Here is an 18,887-nt window from a genome sequence, read left to right on the forward strand (position 1 = left end):
GCTAAGTTGCCCAGACTGGCCTTGAACTTTGGATCCTCCTGCCTCAACCTCATGAGTAGCTGGAATTACAGGTGTGCTCTACCATGCCTGGCGGAGAATTTCAACTTTTTAAAGATTATCATATCCCTGAAAAAGTCATTTTTGATTACCTGATGTATGTGTTAATTTTAACAGTTCTTATAACTTCCATCTCGCAGAAAGTCATTTTGTAATATTGTCTCAAAAACAGTGCCACTTCTCCTGTTTCCATTACTTTACTACAAAATAATTTTTCAGATCACTCTCAGTACTGCCATTACCTACTCTGTACTTTCATTCCTGAGTACAGAGGAAAGTTCTCATTTTTTAGTCTGGATATGGAAATTCAGTGGTCCTGTAAGAAGTTATAAAGAAGAGCCTAATAAAGACCAGTTAAATGGCTTTTTGAGGATATATGTAGTAGGTTGGATAGCTTTTGTCTTTAATTGTTCGAAGTATATTTTCCAAGACTTTTAGAAGCTGCTTTAAAATGCCTAAATCATAAAAGAGTGTAGCCTCTAATCCCAGAGGCTCAGGAGGCTGAGGCAGGAGGATCAAAACCAGTCTCAGTGAGAAGATGCTAAGCAACTCAGTGAGACCCTGTCTCTAAATAAAATACAAAATACGGCTGGGGATGCAGCTCAGTGTTCGAGTGACTCTGAGTTCAATCCCTGGTACCTCCCCGGCCCTCCCAAAAAATTAAAAAGTGATTGTCTGAGGCTACATAGTAGTTATATCTTCATTATGCAGTCTATCATTTCATTTTTTTCTTTTATCCTCCAGACCCTTGGAATAAATAAAAGTAAATGTTTTGGTCTTATTTCCTCATAGCCAATTTATTCATTATTAAACAAATCTTGCAATAGATCAGTTGGCCAGGCTCTAACATTTTTGGTAACTATTACAAATGATAATGACAAAAGATTAAACCATTTCCCTTGTTCATTAACTTCTGAAAATAATTGTTTTGTTTTAAAAGTCATAAAAAGTACACAGGGCTAAAACAAATTGACTTACCTTTAAAGAAGGTACTTATAACAAATAATTATTTTTAAAGACTATATAACAAATGGCCAATAAACATATAAAAAGATGTTCAATATCACTAATCATTAAGGAAATGCAAATCAAAACTATAATAAGACCTCACACATATCCACTGAAATGGATACTACTACCAAAAAAAAAAAGGAAAGAAAGAAAATAATAAGTGTTAGCAAAGATATAGAGAAAATGGAAACTTTGTACATTATTAGTGGGAATGTAAAATGGTATAAATGGAAAACAGTATGGTGATACCCCCCCCAAAAAAAAAAAACCCAGAATTACCATATGATCTAGCAATTCTGCTTGTGGGCAAATATCCCAAAGGACCAAAAAGTGGGTCTTGAAGAGATATTTATATGTTCACAGCAGCATTATTCTTAATAGCTAAGATGTACAAGCAGCCCAAGTGTCCACTGGTGAATGAATGGATACGCAAAATGTGGTAAACACATACAATGGAATACTCCTCAGCCTTAAAAAAGAAAACTCTGATATATGTTGCAACATGGATGAACCTTGGGAATCTCAATCACCAAAAGACAAATACTGTATGCTTTCACCTATGTGAGGTACTGAGAGCAGTCAAAATTATGGAGACAGTAGAAAGATGTTTGCCAGGCTCTGGGAAGAGAGGGAAAAGGAAGTTATTGTTTAACAGATGTAGCGTTTCAGTTTCAGATATGAAATAGTTCTGAGATGGATGGTAATGATGGCCGCACAACATTATGAATTTAATACTATCAAATTGATGACCTCAAAAAATAATTAAGACAGTAAATTTTATGTTATGTGTATTTAGCACAATCAAAAAAGTGATGGGCTGAAGTTGTGGCTCAGAGGAGGAGCGCTCTTCTAGCAAGTGTGGGGCACTGGGTTCGATCCTCAGCACCACATAAAGTAAAATAAAGACATTGTGTCCACCTATAACTAAAAAATAAATATTTTTTTTTAAAGTGAGAAAAGAATACTATGGAAAGAACTGGTGCAGATCAAACAAAAATAAACAATACAACAGAAAGATAGGCAAAAGACATGAAAGGCATTTCACAGAAGACAGGCATGAAGTCAATAAGCATGAGAAATGCTTAACTTTGTAAGTAATGCGTGAAATGGAAAACAAGACCAAAATGAGCCCCCTTAGAATTTACGTTTAACTGGATGGCAAGACTCAAGTTTGAGAATACCAAGTGTTGGAGAGGATGTAGAGGAAGCGTCTTTCCTACATTATTGGAGACAGTGCTAATTGGTTCAACCTCTTGGAAAATGATTTGAAATTATATTTTAAAGTTGGAAATTCATATAACCAAAACCCCAGAAACTTTATTTATTGACAGGAAATGGATACATTGTGGTATTCAATACTACAGAATGCTATTTAGTAATGAAAATGAATGGTGTATAGTTATAGGAAATCATATGAATGATCTTGGTAATTGAAATATTTAATAAAATAGCAAGTCCCAGAAAGTAACAAACAAATAACACATTTTATTTTACATACACTATGTATATGGACAAATGACAAAAGTGTGTCATGAATTAAAAGAATAAGATTAATCTACTTCTGTGTAGATTTTCCATTTAAGAAAGAAAACAAATCTTTAAGAACTGGGCCTTTCTACAGTTTGTTTTTGTACTAACACACGGGCTCTAAACAATGGCTACTTGAAGTCGTTAGTGGTTGTTTTGTAGAAAAATGAGCTAATGACCTTATCCTATATTCTAAAGCTCCAACTCTGTTTTGAGTACATTTTCAGAAAACTCTATAGAGTACTTAGGATTGTTAAGAGTCTTAGAAGCTACAGTGGTCAGAGAACTAGAGGAATTGAAAAAAAAAAAGAAGAAACCCTTAGAGGAGGTGAGGAAAAGTAGAAAGGAAGAGGGGGGAGGGTATAAGAGCTAATAACTCACATATGAAGGATGAACTGAATTCAGGTTTCTATATCTTGAGATTATATGAAAACCAATAAGAAAACTAATTCTAGTTCAATATAAAATAAGAACTAATAAAGTCTCAAAATTGAATGGGCTGCCATATAAGGTGGTAAGCTTCTTATCATGAAAATATTTAGATAATGGTTAATCATCCAGCCACCAAGAGACATTGTACAGATGTTTACTTTTTTTTATGGTGCTGGTGATGGAACTCAGAGTGTCCAGTGAACTGGGTCAGCAGCCTCAGATATTTCATATATTGGACACTTCTAGTACTAAGATTTTTTTCATTTTATAAAACTATATATGATATCATCTTCTGTAATACTGGGAAAATGGCACTTATTTTTCCTGAATTATCATCACTATTATTATGGCTTATATATAACTCAATTATCTATACTCACTGGTTTGATATCATTCTCCAAAGAAGCAAGGAAGTCTCCTCTTGTCACCTGCAGGCTCTCTGCTTTCTCCATGTCCACTTCCACTTTAGTACTTGCCTAAGTCAAAATGGGAAAAAAAATACAGGAACTTTCAAGATTTAGAAATATTTTCAGCCTAAGAAAATAATATCTGAAGATTAAAAAGCATATTTTTACAGATAAAAGCTCAAATTTTTGCAAATCATATGTATTTAACAGGATTAATATGCAGAATTTATAAGAAAAACTATTAAAATTCAACCACAAAAAAATCTAGAATTTAAATAGACATTTTTCCAAAGAAGATGTACAAATGATTGAAAACACATGAAAAGGTGTTCGACATTATTAACCATTTAGGGAAATACAAATGAAAACTACAATGACATTTCACCTGATATACATTAGGATGGTTACTAACAAAACAAACAAACAAACAAAACAGAAAATAATATGTGCTGGCAAGGATGTTGAGAAAATAAACTCTTGTGCACTACTGGGGGAACATGAAATGGTGCAGACATTGTAGAAAACAATACAGTGGTTCCTCAAAAAATGAAAAATAGAATTAATGTATAATCTAGCAATTCCACTTCTGGGTGTCTACCCCAAAGGGTGGAAACGGGGTCTTGAAGAGATATTTGCCTACCCATGTTCATAGTAGCATTATTCATGATAGCTAAGATGTGGAAACAATCCAAGCATCTACTAATGAATGAATGGATAAGCAAAATGTGGTAACTACATACACTGGAATACTACTCAGTCTTAAAAAGGAAGGGGAGCTGGGGTTGTGGCTCAGTGGTACAGTGCTTGCTTAGCATATGTAAGGCACTGGGTTTGATTCTCAGCACCACACATAAATAAATAAAATAAAAGGTTCATTAAAATCTAAAAAAAATTTTTTTAAAAAGGAGGGAATTCTGACACGTACTATAACACAAATGAATCTTGAGACTATTATGTTAAATGAAATATATCCATTACAAAAATACAAATATTCTCTGATTCTTCCTATGTAAGCTATTTAGAGTAGTCAAAATCAGTCAGTCAGATGTTAAAACAGTGGTTGTCAGGCTAGGGAGAGGGTAGAATTAAGAGTTAGTGTTTAATGGATATAGAATTTCAGTTTTACAAGATGAAGAGTTCTAGAGATGGACAGTGGTGACAGTTCCACAAATGAACTATACATTTAAACTTACACTCACCTGTACACTTAAAAGTGGTTAAGTTGGTAAGTTTTATGTTACTCATGTTTTAATACAACCAAAAACTTAGAACAACAAATTTTTAAAAATCTCTTCAATTTATAAATATGTACATCCTTCGAACAATTCCACATCTAGGAATTTATTCCATAAATACATTCACAAATGTGTACAAAACTAAATGTACAAGGATATCTACTAGAGTGATTTGTAATAATAAAAGACTGGAAGCATACTGAATGTCCACCAACAGGGGTCAATGAAGAAAATGACAACATATCTATACCAAAGAACACTTTATAGTCCTTAAACAAAACAAAAACAACAGTAACAACAACAACAACAACAACAAAATGAGGCATAGCTGGGTGTGGTGGTACATGCTTGTAGGCCCAGGTACTTGGGAGGCTAAGGTAGAAAGATCGCTTGGGCCCAGCAGTTTGAGGCCAGCATGGCCAACACAATGAGACTTCAAAGACATAGATGCCCAGCCCACCCACCTCAGGATTTTGGTTTAACAGGTCCCATGGGGGGTCTACACCTTTATACGTTTATGAAGTGCCATGGAATGATTCTGATACTGAACCAGGTTTAAGAATCATTTGTTTGGAGACCAAGGACTTGAAACTGATTTATAATCATAGTGTGTGCTTGAGAACCTAAGTGCCAGCTCCAAATATTCTGCTTACTGCACCTGGAGCTAACACTTAGACATCTGGAGAAGCATCAAGGTCTTTATCAGCACTTGGAGCTGCCTGGACCTGATGAGTGATTAAGATACCAACACATTTTTTAATGTGACTGGGCTCACTACCAATAGCACAAAGCAAGAGTCAGTCTAATTTTTAAATTGGTATCATGTTTTTTTTTTTTAAAGGCATCTTCAAAAAAAGCTGACTATAAAACAAAAGTATGTTAAGCAAATATCAACCTTCCATCAATATATAAAATATGAGTCATATTCCTTTAGGAACCGACTCCTGAGACAAATAAAACGACAGACATTAAAAAAGGGGGGAGCAGCCTTAAGGGATAAAAAGAACTATGTCAAGAAACTGGATCAAGATGGCAAAGAGAACACATGTATTTGTTTCTTTTTCTGCCCCAAATTTTAAGAAATGAGAAAGATTAAAAAGCATGGAAGATATATGCAGAAATCTTAACACTGACCTAACAGGAGTCTGAGCAGCAGAGAACAGAAAGACTAATAAAGAAGAAACAAAAGACAGAAGAGAAAAAAATTCCACAGCTACAGAAAGGCGTGTCTTTGTAGTTTAAAGGGTTCAATGAGTGCTGATCAGTGTAAGTGAAAAGCAACCACAACTGTCTAGACACACTGTTGTAAACTTTCTGAGCACCAAAGATGGAAAAGTCTAAGAACCTTTCTATGAGACAAAAATGGGTGGCCTGTAAAAAATTGGAATAAGATTGGGATGACACCTTCGCTGGCACTCCTAGAAACTAGCAGACAATGAACATATGTCTTCAAAAATATGTCTGGATATCTGACCTGGAAATGACTCCCGTACGAACACAAGGAGGCACAAGAGAGCATTATCATATCAGTATTGTTTTTAATAGACACAACCAGAAATATCCTAGATGTTAAACCATTCATTCATTCTTTCATTCATATTTACTGAGTGTCCTAGGAACTAGAGACAACACTAAATAAAATAGACAAGTCTCGCCCTCACAGATCTTATATTTAAAATCATGTGGTAATATTCTAGAATACTGTGCCTTTGTCCAAAATAATAAAGGGAACTTATATGTACCAACATGGTAGGTTATCCAAGACATACTAGCAAGTAAAAAATGTAAACTATAGTCAAATTCCATTAATGTTCATTTTTTTGAAAGCACATATGTATGTATATGAATGTAAATATGAAGAAAGCAAATTACAAAGGTATATCCCAAATGTTGGCTACCTCTGAAGAGGAGAAGGAAGGGATGTTGGACATGGTCTTTCTCATTTCTCCCTATATACTTTGGCATCCTTGAATCTTCTAAAAATAGAGTGTATTCATTTATGACTTCTATGATAGTCTATTTCGTGTTAACTATAACTTAACACCTGAGGCAGGTTAACATTAAAAAAAAAAAAAAAGAGGTTTATTTAGCTTACAGCTTTGGATGCTGAAAACCTAAACACCATGGTGCACACTCTGGCAAAGGCCCCATGGCAGATGAGAAGAGTGTGTGCAGGATAAAGAATTCATCTCTCTAAATGGGAAGCCAGAGGGAGACTGGGTAGAGGGGGGCTTAGACTTATGGGAATACTCTCTCTAGAACTAATCAGGGTCTGAGAAGAAAGAAATACTTCAACTCCTTGGGAGGGTAGGGCTCAGTGTCCTAAGGACCTCCCACTAGGCTCCACCTCTTAAAGGTTTCATAGCCCCTCTCAATACTGTCACTGGGGCAACAAACTCACAACACCTGAACCTTTGGGGAGACAACATCACTGAAACTATATCAGGTTCCATATTTTTAAAAAGAAAGAAAGTGATAAGTAACATTTAAATAGATGAATATTCCACTTAAATAGAATAGTTGGCATTTAGATTATTAATAAGGATTTCATTGGTACATATTAGGCATTCAATAAGTATTAATCATATTTATTTAGCATTTCTAAGTTTAAAAATAGGGAAATGTATTATAGGAAATGGGCATCTCCATGAAAAAAGTATGTTAGCTCAGGCTAGGGATGTAGCTCAGTGGCAGAGTGCTAGGCCCTGCATTCAATACCCAATACCACCATCATCAAAAAAGAAAAAAAAAGAATTCTGATAACTCATAAAATATAAATCTCTACAGCCAACTTTGTGTGTGTGTGTGCGTGTGTGTGTGTGTGTGTGTGTGTGTGTGTACGTGCATGCGCGCATGTGCTGGGGACTAAACCCAGGGTCTTGCATGTGCTAAACACACACCCTTAACACTGAGTTACACCTCCAGCTCTAGAGTTCTTCATCAAGTATGTTCATATACATTATCTCATTTCATCAAATCACATTATCTCATTTGATATAAACCTGGAGGCTTTCATAAGTCAATAAGGGCAGACATAGGATTTCCTTCCTGAGCAGCTTTACACAAAAGCTTTAACTGATTAAAACTTTTGACACATCTAAAAGGATTCTACAAAATGCAAACTATCACATGAAGGTGAAGAAGCAAGCTCCGACAGAATCATATTAAAATCCCAGTGAAGCTACCAGCCTCTTTTAAATGGCCCCTCCTTGTGTAGTCTTAAATTTTTACTATGATATTTGATATTTTGATTTGCTCTTATAGTAAAACTGAATTCAAATGACAGAAACACACAGTAATGTGAAAGAAAAATCTTGTCCATCTTTCAGTGCTTGCAAAAAAAAAAAAATCAAAATTCCAGGAATGAAGGTGGTTCAAAACATCTTTTGACTAATTATTATTATTACTGTGAATATTATTTGGTACTGGAGATTGAACCCAGGAGTGCATTACTATTGAGCAACATCCCCAGCCCTTTTTGTTTTTATTTTAAGACAGGGTCTTGCTGAGTTGCCCAGGCTGGTCTTGAACTTGCAATCCTCCTGTTTCAGTCTCCTGAGTTGCTGGGATTATAGGTGAGCATCACTGTGCAGAGCTTTTTACTTATTATTAAGAAAGAATTCACTTCAATGAATTAAAAGTGAAATAAAACAGATACAGAAAAACAAATACCACATGTTTTCATTTATATGTGGAAGCTAAAAAAAGTTATCTCATAGAAGTAAAGATTAGATATAGCAGTTATGGGAGGCCAGGAAGGGCAGGGAGGGAACAGAGAGAAGATGGTTAATGGCACAAGGGTGCAGTTAGAAGAAATAACCTCAAATGTTACAAATCATGGAAGGGAACTATGGTTGACAACAATAATTGCATATTTCAAAACAGCCAGTAGAGAGGATTTTGAATGTTTCAAATATGAAGAAATGATAAATGTTTGAGGTAACAGATACGCCAATCATTCTGATCATCACATACTATACACATGTATCAAAATATCATATCTTACCTCATAAATATGTACAATTATTATGTGTCAATTAAAAATTAAATTTTAAGTGGATTAAGATGGTGGGAAGAAGAGTTATTTTAGAACAAGCTGTTTTCAATCATACCAGAAATTTTAAAAGTTACCTAATTGTAAATAATAAATATTCCAATTGTAAATTATTTCTATTTGTTTATTAAGTAAAATTTTTAAGGATTTCTCTTTTTTAAAGAGTTTCTTTTTTTGAAATATGTTTATTTTTATTTATTTATATGTGGTGCTGAGGATCGAACCCTGGGCCACACATGTGCTAGGTGAATGCTCTACCGCTGAGCCACAACCCCAGCCCTTAAGGATTTCTCTTAATCAACTTTTACTATTTTATAAAAATAGCAAAGTCTTATTTTAAAAGTCAATAATTCTGAATTTTTACTCATTCAGAAAATCTTTTCTCATTTGCTTGAGTTAGTAAGATATTTTCTGCAGTTTATTTATAACACCTAATCAATATAGAAGAGGCAGCATCTTTCAACTTATACCTGCAGAAACTCATTAGCTTGTATTTCAACACTAGCAAATATCAAGTGGTCACCATTAAATTTCATAACCTTTTAAATCTGACCTTTCAAAGTTCTTATCATTCTTCTCTTAAATTAAGGGTAGAATAACCATAATCAATCAAAAAGTCTACATAAAAGAATTAATTTTATTGAAATTCAGTAAATATAATTCAGAGCTTTGATTTAATTATAAAGTGTTTGTGTCCTCGATTTATTCCTTACAGCATATTAGAGAAGAAATTTGGATTATGAATCTTTTCTACCTGAAGCAGAAATTCCTTTCAAGACAAAAACAACCAAATGTCACATGAATTTTAGTTGACCGAAAACATGGGTTCAAGTATAAATGACATGAACCTCTGTGTTTATGGCTGGATTTTCCACTTGTTTCAGAAAACCTGAAAAAATAGTTTAACAGCAAAGACTTGTTTACTTAGTTGGCTAAATCTTTCTTTAGGTCTAATCTTTTGAAAGGGAAGCAAAATATCACTTAAAGTGCATTTTTTAAAATTATTTTTTATTTTATTAAAGTGCATTTTTTTATACTATGAAGAAAGAATGTCATAATAGTTGAATGTTGTGGATGTTTTAAAGTTCTACCCAACTTTAAATCCTAAGCTTCAAATTAAAAACTTATTTATCAAACATTACAAATAAAGCTATGAACATCTACAGCAGTGGAAAAACTGAAACTATGTCTTTTGTTCTGCTGAGGAGTCATTCAGTTGGGAAAACAGTGTTTAGAGACTCTTTAACAATGCAGACTGTTAGAAATAGAAATAAAGAAACACATGTTAGTAGTATGCCTTTTGGGGGGTGAGATTAGTGATGTAATCTTTCTCTTTCCTAAGAGCCCACATAGTGCTGCGCATTAGCTATTTTATTGATATTGGGAAAAATTGAAACCTATTTGATACAAAAAGCATTGATCACAAATTAATATGTATCCATGAAGCTTTTAAGAATATTCAACCACATGAAAAAAGTGAGGGAAATAACAGTCAACTGTTCACACTACTGACTTGCAAATCTGAAGAATAACATATTCTATACAGTGTAACAAACATTTTAGCTCTATAATTAGAAAAATTATAAATGCAATATTGAATAAGTATTGAGTGAAAATAATGAGTAAAAATCAGAGGGCTGAGGTTGTAGCTCAGTGGTAGAACACTTGCCTAGCTGTGTGAGGTACTAGACTATATTTTCAGTACCACATTAAATAAATAAAATAATGGTCCACTGACAACAATACATACACACACACACACACACACACACACACACACGAAACTCAGATATTGAAAAGGATGTATATGACATCCTCTAAAATCAGCCAATAATACAAAAAATGTATGTAACTAGCATTTATATAGTTTATAGTACTTCCCCTTGACAGGTCAGAAACAAACAGCAAAAGAACTGTGTAATATATGACCACACTTCTTGACTAAGAAATCTGTGACCTTCCTACCAATATTCTTGCCTCCAATATAGATAAACCCAACATGATTTGAAGAACACTTCTTTGTGAGACAATGGTTTAGAGTAACATTTTGGGAAAAGATTATTGTGGTAAAAATGACAAATGACTAAATAAGGGGAAAAAAATCTGTGGCCAATGCACATGAAAGTCCAATAACTAGCACATTAACTATGGTGGACTATACTAAGACACCCTCCTGTGGCCCAAGATGAAGGATCATTAAGGAGCAGTTTTCATATCACTTACATAATTTTTTTTAACTCACCACCACTTTTTACTAAGGCTTATCTACGGCCAGGAAGAAGAATGGATTTATTTCTGCAGGTATAAGCTGCATTAATGAACCTAATACTGTATTCCCACAATGATCAAACTTTTGGAAAAAATGAGCTAAAACAAAGTCACTTCTATTATTTACAGAAACTATGACTCATGTATAGAGTTTCAGACTACATGTTTAGTTTACTCATTGAAAAAATATTTTCTGAATATTATCATATGCTCAGTATTTAGATCTATATGGGATACTGCAGAAGATTCAGAGATGAATTAAAAAGTGGACTTGGGGCTAGAGTTGTGGCTCAGCAGTAGAGCGCTCACTTAGCACACGTGAGGCCCTGGGTTTGATCCTTAGCACACGTGAGGCCCTGGGTTTGATCCTTAGCACCACATAAAAATAAATAAATAAAGATATTTAATTAAAAAAAAAAAGAAATGGACTTAACATCTAAAGGGGTCAGCAAACTTTTTTTCTATAAAAAAAACAGATAGTAAATATTTTAGGCTTTGTAGGCCACGCAGTCTCTGTTGCAAACACTTAACTCTGCCATTATAGCATAAGAGCAACCATGGACATGAATAAGTGTGTGTAGTTGTGTTTCAAAAAAAGTTTAATCATAAACTCTGGTGGCTGACCAGATTGGGCCCACAGACCACGGTTTGCTGACTTCTGGTCTAGAATCATTGACAGGATGTACCCCAGTAGTTTCAACAGACTTGACCTCTCTCTTCAGGCTTTTATTATTTCCTGCCTGTTATAAAAGTTCCCTTCTCTTGTCTTATGTCATTGACTCTACTCCCCTAAATACTCCACTTGACACAGCTGCCAGACTGATACGGTTTTAACAATATTTCACTGCTATTCTTAAAACTCTTCAATGGCTTAGCACTACTGGCAGAAAAATAAAGTCCATATTTTTAGTAGAGTATATAAAAGACTCTTTGTGCTCCATCCCTTGCTTTAGTCATCTGACTTATACAACAATGTTTCTCTCCTAGTACCCCTTCCCTGACTTCTGTGCTGAAGCAGTACCAAATTACTCAACACATCATGCTGTTTTATGTCCCTGATCCTTGGCATATGATTTTCCTTCTACCCACTAAGAGACGTTCATATCCACATAGATAATTGCTCTGTGGTTTCTCTCACCCTATGTTGACCACACCTGATACTTTTTAACTTCCTTACCTTGCATATACTTTCAATGACTGGATAGGGAGGATCAGACTGGGAGCTACTCAATGGCAGGCAATTTACTTCTCTGCAATTATAGCATTAACTCCTAGCACAGTGCACAGTATACTGTAGACACTGAATAAATCTATTTGGACCAAAGTCAACTGGAGGCATTCTAATAATACATTACTATTTCAGGAAGAAAGAGAGCACATCATTCTTGAAAGGGAGAATCAGAAAAAGTTAGAGGACAGGGTAGCATATGAGACAGGTAAATATAAAGGGTAAAGATCCTCAAATAAGGGGAAAAAAAAGAGCAGAGAAGTTGAAAAATAAATTAATGTCTGATAACTAGTAACCATCAAGTATTTTGGTTGGCTGAAGTATATGGAGAATAATCAGGAAAACATCTGGAAGGGCTAATTATAGGCAGACCTAGAGAACTTTAAAGACCAGGCTAAGAAATATTTATTTTGCTCTGAAAATAACAAAGTCATGAAGGGTAGAATGATCATGATCTGAGATGGGAAAGTTAGTCAAAGAGAAGATGGGTGGTGGCAGTTGTTGAGAGCCATAGCCGAGTCGGGATGGTGCAGTGAAAACTGAAGGATACTGAATAATACCTGCAAATGACATGATATGGGACACAGAAGTAGCAGCAATTAAAGATAATCCTGAATTTTTAAGTCTGAGAATAAACAGTGAAATAGAAGCAGGAAGAAAAGTAGTAAAAAATGGTATTTGGTTTTGGAAAATTAAATATGAGACATGAGAAAACATGGGTGGGAGCATTTAAAATGAATCTGAAAGAAGGAAATAGATATATTCAAGAAATGAGATATAAATCTGGGAGTCATCTGTCTATAGTTGATAACTAAAAACTGAAGAAAGGAGCTAGGATCAAGAACACTTTATTTATCAAACCTATCAAAAGAAAAGCATAGAGGTATGTATTTCTGCCATAGTGTCTATAACATTATTGTAATAATTTGCAAACATGTTTGCTTCCCTGACTTTGAACCCTTTGAGAGAAGAGGTCATGATTTATTATCTTGCATCTCCAGCCTATTATTTCAAAATTGCAAGTATTTGGCATATTTGCTAAATGTAGCAATCTCTATAGTTCTAATATCCAACTTATGATATATTAAGGTACAAATGAATATGGTGCAAAGATTTTTTTATTTTTTATTTTATTTTTTTGGTACTGGGGATTGAATCCAGGGGCTCTTAACCACTGAGCCACATTCCCTGCACTGCCCCACCACCTTTTATTAAATTAGAGACAGGGTCTCAATGAGTTGCTTAGTGCCTTGCTAACTTGCTGAGGCTGGCTTTGAACTTGAGATCCTCCTGCTCAGCCTCCCGAGCCACGGAATTATAGGCATGTGACACTGCACCCAGTCCAGTGCAAAGATTTCTAAAAACTTCAAAATCTTTAATTCAAGGGCTAGGAGTGTGGCTTAGTGGCAGAATGCTTTCCTAGTGCACATGAGGCCCCTGGGTTTAATCCCCAATAACACATACACAAAAAAATAAGTAAATGAAACCTTTGCTGTATGCATCTGTGTAAGATGAAGGCAAAATAAGGTAGTGGTTACTACTGGTAGCATTGTCTTTCTTTCTGGTATTCTAAAGATTGAGCAGTGGACACTTAATTCTTACTTCTTTATCATCTCTTTTCTCTATCAGAAGTCAGTCTACCTGCCTTGGCATGCTTGATAGGAAAAAGAATGTGAGCATGGTACTAAGAGAACTGCAAACACCTAGTTGAGTTGGTTTTCCTGACCTTTATGTGTCTGTTCATAGCAGTGGATTGTGCTGCTCGCACCAGACCCTCCAATTCAGCACCACTGAAATTCTTGGTCTCCACAGCTAATTCTTTAATGTCTACATCAGCAGAGAGTAACTGATGTCCTCTCATTCTTGCTGTGTGGATGTGAAGGATCTGTAGTCGACCTTTCTCATCTGGCAAGCCTGAAAAAAATGAAAGAGACATACATTTGCTTACTCTCAAGAGCCCATAAGACATAATTATATGGGCTGGGGATGTGGCTCAAGCGGTAGCGCGCTCGCCTGGCACGCGTGCAGCCCGGGTTTGATCCTCAGCACCACATACAAACAAAGATGTTGTGTCCGCCAATAACTAAAAAATAAATATTAAAATTCTCTCTCTCTCTCTCTCTCTCTGAAAAAAAAAAAAGAAAGAAATTGTCTTTAAAAAAAAAAAGACATAATTATAATCCTAATGCTTTTCTTCTAGGTACTCAAGCATGCAAACACCTTCTTCTCGTGATATAGAATTTTTTTTCTCTTCTATAGAAATAAAATTTTCTAACAAAATTTAAATTAGGTGATATTGCTCCTCTTAATGAACTCTGAATGCTATAAGCATTTACATGTGCACACAGAACACATGTGTGCATGCACACAGCACAGCCATCAGTGACAGATCTACTTACCTATCTCCATTTTAACTTCCAGTCTTCCAGGTCGAAGGAGAGCCTCATCTATCAGATCTGGTCTATTGGTCATTCCTGAAAGCAGATGTGAAAACAAAGTGACAAACAAATGATCAGAGTTTGAAAATAATATAAAATGTCCCTTCAGTATATGTAATAGTAATTTCTCTAACAAGCTAAGAAGACATTTTATAAAAGTCAAATAGTAAACCAATTTATTCTCAAATAAAAACCAACATTCAGTCTTGATCTATTCTAATGAAAATATCAGGAGATTTTGCTTTAGTATTTCACCACTTTACAAGCAAACAGAATACAAAAGTAATGAAAACTTTCAATAATTAAAAAGAAAATTTCAGGTTCAGAGAAGGTAAATGACCTGTTAAGGTGATGGGGGCAATGTGAACATAAACTCTCTGATTTCAAAGTCCTTCCCATTTTTTAGGCCAGTCCTAAACCTTCATAAAACAGCTCTGCACACCCCATCCAAAATCATCAGGAAGTAGCCCAGGACATAAAACAGTTAAAAAAAATAGTGACAATAGTGATGTAGAATCTGAGGGCCTTGGGGGCCTGCTGTAATGCAGGTTGAAAACCACTGCATCACACAGCACTGCCTTTTTCATTAAACCTACAATTCACTAAAACCCAACTTTTATTTATCCTATTAAAACTCAACATGCAAATAGTCTTCAACATCACTTGATTCTAAGTTGGAGACAATGACACAATTACAACCTACACAGATCTCATGTTTTTGGAAGACTAGAACTTTTCTAAATGAAAATATACATACCAATGACAAGGATATTGTTCAGCTGTTCTACCCCGTCAATTTTGGACAGCAACTGGTTGACGACAGTGTCATGAACTCCAGTGCTACCAGCCATGCTCCCTCTCTGCTTGCAGATGGCATCAATTTCATCAAAGATGATGATGTGCAAACCACTGTTAGCACCAAGCTATTAAGGGAAGAAATTATGTTAAAGGTCACAATTTAAATGTATTATTAAACAAATTAATCAAAAAAGCAAAACAAAGCTTTCAACAGTTTGATTTCACTCTAGTATGACTAATAAATGTAGCAAATATAATTTAATCACAGTTGATACCCTCTCAAAGGTATTAGAACTCTATTTTCAGAATTCTACAAACTGAAAAGACATCCCTGAACCTCACATTTAACAGTCATAAAACAAAAATATACTGTTATATAGTATTTATATACATATATATAAAGTAAACAGTCCATCAAATAACTAAATGTGAATTTATATGTATGTCTTATCTTACTACTTGAAAGAAGAATTCTTACACCTCTCAGATGCATTTGTTAAGTCAGTGAGGAGCAACTTCCTCCCATTTTCCCTGGGTTTGGGTGAGAGGACTGTCCCAAAAGCAGTAAGTTTAATGTTTATTTTGCCATATTATATAGCTAACGATTAACTCCACCCAGGAGGTGGCTGGGAATTGGGCAAATGATGAAGAAACTGAACATGATTCAAATTTACTTACATCACATGAAAACAGATTATTTTTCTCTAAGAGTAAAGTAGGAACAGAGAAATGGTTTATAAGAACATGGTAAAGGGGTCCTATTTCTTCTGCATAGTGATTTCTGCTTTGGTACTATAAACAGCCATCATTAAAAGACATTAATTTATGTTTATCAATTTCTGACCTTTAATAGATACAAATACTTTTTTGGGGTGTGGTGCTGGGGATTGAACGCAGGTCCTTGTGCATTCAAGGCAAGCACTCTACCAACTGAGCTGTATTCCTAGCATGAAACAAATACTTTTGAATGTTAATTTATTAGACTAAATTAACACACACCTTCTAACAATTTATATTCAATTAAGCCACCTATTAGGGACCAAAGGAAGAAGAACATGCTAGAAATGTTTTCTTTTTCTTAAAAATTTTAATTGACACGTAATAACTGCACATGTTTATGGGGTACAGTGTGATACTGCAATATATACATATTGCACTCTAATGTAGAGTGATCATACCAGGGTAACTGGCAAATCTAACACTTCAAACACTTATCATTTCTTTGTGTTGGAAATATTCAAAATCCTCTCTACCAGCTATTTTGAAATATACAGCTAATTCTTGTCAGCCATAGTTCTTTTTCTTTCTTTTTTATTTTTAACACAAAAAAGAACCTTAGGAGCTGGGCACAGTGGCACATACCTGTAATCCAGCCACTCTGGGAGGCTGAGACAGAGAATTGCAAGTTTGAGGTTGGTCTTACCAACTTAGTGAGATCCTGTCTCAAAATAAAATAAAAAGGGGTGGGGATACAGCTCAATGGTACAGTGGTAGAGCACCCCTGGGTTCAATATCCCAACCCCCCCCACATATTGGGGATTAAAATAAAGCAAAACAGAAAAAAATAAACATAACCTAAATATAACAGTACATGAATAATATAAATTAAACGATGAGCATAGTGAGATTGAGGATTATGAGGCTAAAATTGTTTTATTATAAAAGTAATAAGTGTATTAACTGAGAAAAAGTTGTAAAATACAAATAAAGTTTAAAAATAACTACATTGGATCACCTAAAGATAACTGCTATTAACATTCTACAGATTTAATTCTACATTTTAAATTTAATTTAAAAATTGAAAATTCACTGTACCTTGTATTCTCTTGAATGTTAACTATTCTTTAAGAACAATTCCAAATAGCTATTTTTATTTCTAATTGCAAAATATATGACTATAGAAAATTTAGAAAAATATAAAAAAAATCGAGATCACAATCACCTCAAAGTCAATCAGCCAAGATGCTGCTATATAATATTTTATATTCTGCTCTATTAAGTCCAGTCTTTATCTTAAATCCTTTTCCATAACTACCCAATGATTTTTAATAGCTTTATACTAGTTCATTATGACTATTTCCACGGTTTAACTCCCGTACTCTGCATTAATTCCTTATTATATATATATAATGATTCACAATATATATATGATTATTTTCTAAAGGCAATTGTTAGGTCAAAGGTTTGTTGAGTATTTTAAGGAACCTGAGAAGGGTGTCAAACACTTTTCCAGAAAGGTTTTCTCAATTTATAATCCCACCACGGACTATGACAGTGCCTGTTTTGGCAGAGATTCACAAATAATGAATATTAGAAACATTTAAAAAGTAATTCTCCAGCTGGTGTTGTGGCTCAGTGGTAGAGTATTTGTCTTGCATGTGTGAGGAACTGGGTTTGATCCTCAGCATCAAATAAAAATAAATAAGTAAAATAAATATATTGTGTCAATCTATAACTAAAAATATTTTTTTAAAAGTAATTCTCAATCTGACAGATAAACAGTGGCATCCTTTTGTGAGTTTTTTTTTTTTTAATTTTTATTTTTCAGTGCTAGGGATTGATCTTTCTATAAACCTTTAAATCACATTTGTCTAAATACAGGCTGAAGAGGCTAGAAGTTTTGCATCCCCCACCACCACCAAGCCAGGGCCTCACACCTGCTGGGCAAGTGCTCTACCACTCAGCTATACCCAGCCCTGTAAATTACATTTTTCATCATTGTGAGTTCTCTTATTTGATGTCTTCTGTACATTTTTCTACTAGAATTTAAAGTTTTTATTATTGCTTTATAAAAAGTGTTTTATGAAGGAAATTATTATATTTGTTGCAAATATTTTATCCCAGTTTGCCATTTGACTTGATAAGTGAAGGTTTGTTTGTTTGGTACCAGGGATTTAACCTAGGAGCACTTAACCTCTGAGCCATAACCCCAGCCCTTTTTTATATTTTATTAGAGACAGGGTCTTGCTGAGTTGCTTATTCCTCACTATTTGCTGAGGCTGACCTTGAATTTGTGATCCTCTAGCCTCAGCCTCCTGAGCCACTGAGATCACAGGTGTGCACCATTGTGCCTGGCAAGTGAAGATTTTCATACTATTTAAACAGTCAACATTATTAGTTTTTATTTTTTCTATGTTTTCTATTACATTAAGCCTTAAAATTCTTCCCCATTACAAACACTAATGGTCACCTACCTTTACTGCTCTTTAAATTAATTATACTACATACAATCATACAATTCTTTTTTTTTTTTTTTTTTTTTTTGGCACCAGAGATTGAACCCAGGGATGTTTAACCACTGAGCCACATCCCCAGCCCTTTTTTGTATTTTATTTAGAGACAGGGTCTTGCTGAGCTGCTAAGTCCCTCACTAAGTTTCTGAGGTCAGCTTTGAACTCGTGATTCTCCTGCTTCAGCCTCCCGAGTTGCTGG

At 34.6% G+C, this 18,887-nt stretch overlaps 1 protein-coding gene across 2 annotated transcripts in view; it reads right to left on the reverse strand.

Moving 5' to 3' along the window:
• Nucleotides 1-18,887, reverse strand: part of Nsf (N-ethylmaleimide sensitive factor, vesicle fusing ATPase) — a 149,879-nt gene that overhangs the window by 47,471 nt on the left and 83,521 nt on the right. For both annotated transcript variants that reach the window (XM_071602924.1, XM_027921771.2), the window contains exons 10-13: nucleotides 15,415-15,580; nucleotides 14,619-14,693; nucleotides 13,946-14,133; nucleotides 3,408-3,503 (exon numbers count right to left, since the gene is read on the reverse strand). In XM_071602924.1, coding sequence (XP_071459025.1) covers nucleotides 3,408-3,503; nucleotides 13,946-14,133; nucleotides 14,619-14,693; nucleotides 15,415-15,580 — 525 coding nt within the window. The remainder of the gene's footprint in view (nucleotides 1-3,407; nucleotides 3,504-13,945; nucleotides 14,134-14,618; nucleotides 14,694-15,414; nucleotides 15,581-18,887) is intronic.

The sequence above is a fragment of the Marmota flaviventris genome, chromosome 17 (genome assembly GCF_047511675.1).
Source record: "Marmota flaviventris isolate mMarFla1 chromosome 17, mMarFla1.hap1, whole genome shotgun sequence".
Classification (NCBI taxonomy): Eukaryota; Metazoa; Chordata; class Mammalia; order Rodentia; family Sciuridae; genus Marmota; species Marmota flaviventris.